General features: G+C 38.3%; 2 protein-coding genes across 2 annotated transcripts in view; both read right to left on the reverse strand.

Annotated features, from left to right (window-relative positions):
* Nucleotides 1-2004, reverse strand: part of MURC (muscle-related coiled-coil protein) — a 9319-nt gene extending 7315 nt beyond the window's left edge. The window contains exon 1 of the mRNA XM_006758422.2: nt 1142-2004. Coding sequence (XP_006758485.1) covers nt 1142-1549 — 408 coding nt within the window. The 5' untranslated portion in view covers nt 1550-2004. The remainder of the gene's footprint in view (nt 1-1141) is intronic.
* A 32-nt stretch (nt 2005-2036) lies between these two features.
* LOC102764049 (tomoregulin-1) overlaps nt 2037-3466 on the reverse strand; it is a 102317-nt gene continuing 100887 nt past the window's right edge. The window contains exon 11 of the mRNA XM_006758601.2: nt 2037-3147. Coding sequence (XP_006758664.1) covers nt 3063-3147 — 85 coding nt within the window. The 3' untranslated portion in view covers nt 2037-3062. The remainder of the gene's footprint in view (nt 3148-3466) is intronic.

Below are 3466 nucleotides of genomic sequence, written 5' to 3' on the forward strand. Positions count from 1 at the left end.
AATGCAAATGTATATATGCACCATTGAACATCCCTGCATATATTACTGATTTTCTACTTAGAACACAATCTTTGACAACAATATTTGGGGCCAAAAGATTTGTGAATTTTTAAAATTCTTCATATGTATTAACAAAACCACCCTACAGAAATGTTGTGCCAATTAATTATCCTACTAGCAGAATAGTGAGGTGCTTGTTTTTTTTCTACCCTTAAGCTCTGAATATGTTGTGTTTTAGTAACTGCAAAAAAGTAGGGGAAGGTGGAATTCTGCTCCTTTATTTTGTCTTTTGGAAACTGTCTGATAACGATTTTCCCATTTTTCTACCATGAGAGGAAAGTTCAACCTTTTTTTTTTATTTGTAAGAGTTTTAAAATATATTATAGATAGTATGCATTTGCCACGATTATGATTCTAGTTAAAAAATATGAGTTCAACTGTACAGTAATATAGGAACTTAGCTCAATAAGCAATGCCACGCAAAAACTACTATATCAGCTAAGTAAAAAGACTTTGTAGTTAAATATAAGGAATCACTTCTGTGACTCTGACATTGGTATAACTATAGTAACAATAACAAAATAAGAACTATTGCCTGATGCATTGCAAAATATGGTTTGTTATTATCGTAACTCGCGTGTAAAAATTCCAATAGGTTATATTCTGAAAAGCTTACATTGTTCTGCTTAGGGTTTTCCTGGCTCTCCACAAGAAGAAAAACAAAGCAAACCACATTGTGAGGCTGCTGGTCCTCACTTCTTTCTGGTAGAGAATGTTTTATACCAGAGGCCTCTTAGGTCTCTTCCAGTTCGAATGTTCTAAAGCCGATGTGAGGGCACCACGCTAATATGGCTAATGCGCTGAAAGAGCTTTCCCAATATTAAGTTTCAAAGGCAAGAAATAGCCTCAGCTACAGCCCACAGTTCATATTACACGAAATGGTTGAGAGGCTCAAAATACTGACCTGACAGTACGTTCGTTCACTTAAAAGTGGTTTGATCCTGAGATATATGCTGATAGAGAATTCTACTACATGCATATATACAATAGTTCAGAGGCAATGTTCTGATAGGACTTGTTGGCAGTGAAAGCAGGCGAGGGATTGCACTAGTAATCACGGTACACCCAAGCGCAAGCTTACCTGGAATATCACCACCCGGAATTTGTTTTTCTTCATTATCTCCTCTTGCTTCGTTTCCACTTTCGTCACGTGAACCTGCTGCTTCTCCACGCGGGCCTTCACATCCTTAATGTGAGCACTGACTTTTCGGGTTTTCTCAAACAACTTGTTAATGACATAGCCTGTGTTGCTGTGTGACTGCGAAAGCTTCAGCAGGTCGATCTGGACCGACTTGATGGAGTTTTCCATCACCCGGTGCCTCTCTTCTATTCTCTTCTGGCTCGCCTGCACTCTGTCCACGATGGTGGCAACTTTGTCCAGCACCGTCACGATGGTGAGGGCAGCGTCTTGGTCTTCATCTTCGGCCATACCCGACAGGCGGTTCTGGTGGATCTTACCAGCATTTGAAGCAGACCCATTATGTTCCATTTTACTTACTTCTCAGCTACAGAGGGCCTCCCACAACCAATTCCGGCACTTGGAGCAAACAGCTTGATAACGGGCCACGGGGTTGTTTAAAGGGTTGGAAGCCCCACCCCTGGAGACTGGTCAAGTATTTATAACTACAAATGCCCATATGTGACAGTTCTGCAATATGAGCCCTTGCAGAGAGCACTGGGGACTGTTCCAAACATGCTTACGGACTGACTAAGGGACTCAAATAAGACTGTGTGGGTAGAAGAGAAAAGCTTTTTTCAAAAAAGCTCCCGGAAGCCACCATGTTGCTAATATTAAGCCTAGAAGCCAAATGACCAAAAAAGCGAACTCCAAATGTTGGGTGAGCCTTCTGCCTTAAGGTAATTTCCAGCAGCATTTGTAAAAGCAAGGGGGAATTGTGAACAAAACTTTCCTTTTGTTGTGCATTTCACTGACATATCAAAGAATGTAGTAAATAAACACACCAAAACAAAGGCCATATAGTGAAAACACTATATTATGACATGCTTTTCCAGATCAAATATTAAAATTAATATTCCATTTTGAACATCTTAAATTCTACATGCATACTTCTGAATATCTAAACTACACGTTAAACAGCTGAATACATTCTACTCGCACTTCAGATCTTGAAACACCGACAATCTATTATTATAGCTATTACTACAGGACAAATTTGGATAGAGGTCTTAGGTAATTTTTAAGCTCACTTTAAGAGCACCAATCATTAGTCATTTTTGCATTTTATTCACAAACACTGATACAATTATTTATGTTAAAACAAATCTTTTCTTTAAAAGTTAATGTGTATTAAAGTAGTTTAACTGAGAGGGTAGGCTTTATTCCAGTCTGTTTGTTAAACAGACAGTGTTCACAATGTCTAAATCTACTTCCCAGTGATCTGTCCCATCATTGCTACCAGATACTTTTTTGAGTTACCAGAATTATTTTTTCAAAGGAAGGAATAATCAAATTCCAGTCCATACATCTTATAAATATTTTACACCTAACACACACGGCTTTACAGTTCATGCGATAGGCAGTGTCTAGAAAAACAGTTACTAAATCTCGAAACATTTAAATGTCTATTTAAACACAGTGTCTTCTAAAATTTGTTTTGTAAGAAAAGTAATCTGTAAACATCTTTACCTTTAGTTCATGCTTAGTCATTTGCTGTGGTCATTGTGGAAGAAGTGGGTATGACTTTACAACCATTTGTGAAGTGGTCCACCTTTGCAAAAATATTACATTCCATGGGTAAAGAGCGAGTCTTAGAATTACCATGTGGTACAAATTTATGAAATCAATTTCTGTCTTTAAAAACATAAAACAAAGACTACTAAACAGTCCAAAACTGCTGTAGCTGAATATTCTAAATACGAGCCAACTGTACTACACTAAAAATGTCCAAAAATAAGGCCTCTGAAATAAATATTTCCATTCTTTAAAAAAAGACATAATAAATGTACATCACATGGTCAGTGTACATATAAAAGCCACCGTTTTAAACCATCCTGGATGACGTATCCGAAGTAAAATGACCTAGGTTTTGCTTCTGTCGTCGTCCTCTATTGTTTTTGGGGCATTTTCTGTTGAGTTAAAAAAAAGAAAAAGAAAAATGTCATTTTGTTTAGGATAGTCAAATGTTTCCAAAGTAATGCATGTTTCACACATAAAAATGTATTGCATGCCCTCCCACGGAAGGGAAGCAGGACACTAGTTGATACAAGACAAGGTGAGGACCCAACATGTCAGACTGCTATCTTCCTGACAAAATGGGGAGGTGAGAGGGTTAGATATACGATGCAGGTCTGGGCATGTGCAAAATTCATTTCCAGGGTCTCTATCGCTGACTTGCATCTCCAAGAGGAATCCCGCCCTTCCTCTGGCCAGGCAAACCCCCGCCCC

This window comes from Myotis davidii, unplaced genomic scaffold (assembly GCF_000327345.1).
Source record: "Myotis davidii unplaced genomic scaffold, ASM32734v1 scaffold534, whole genome shotgun sequence".
Classification (NCBI taxonomy): domain Eukaryota; kingdom Metazoa; phylum Chordata; class Mammalia; order Chiroptera; family Vespertilionidae; genus Myotis; species Myotis davidii.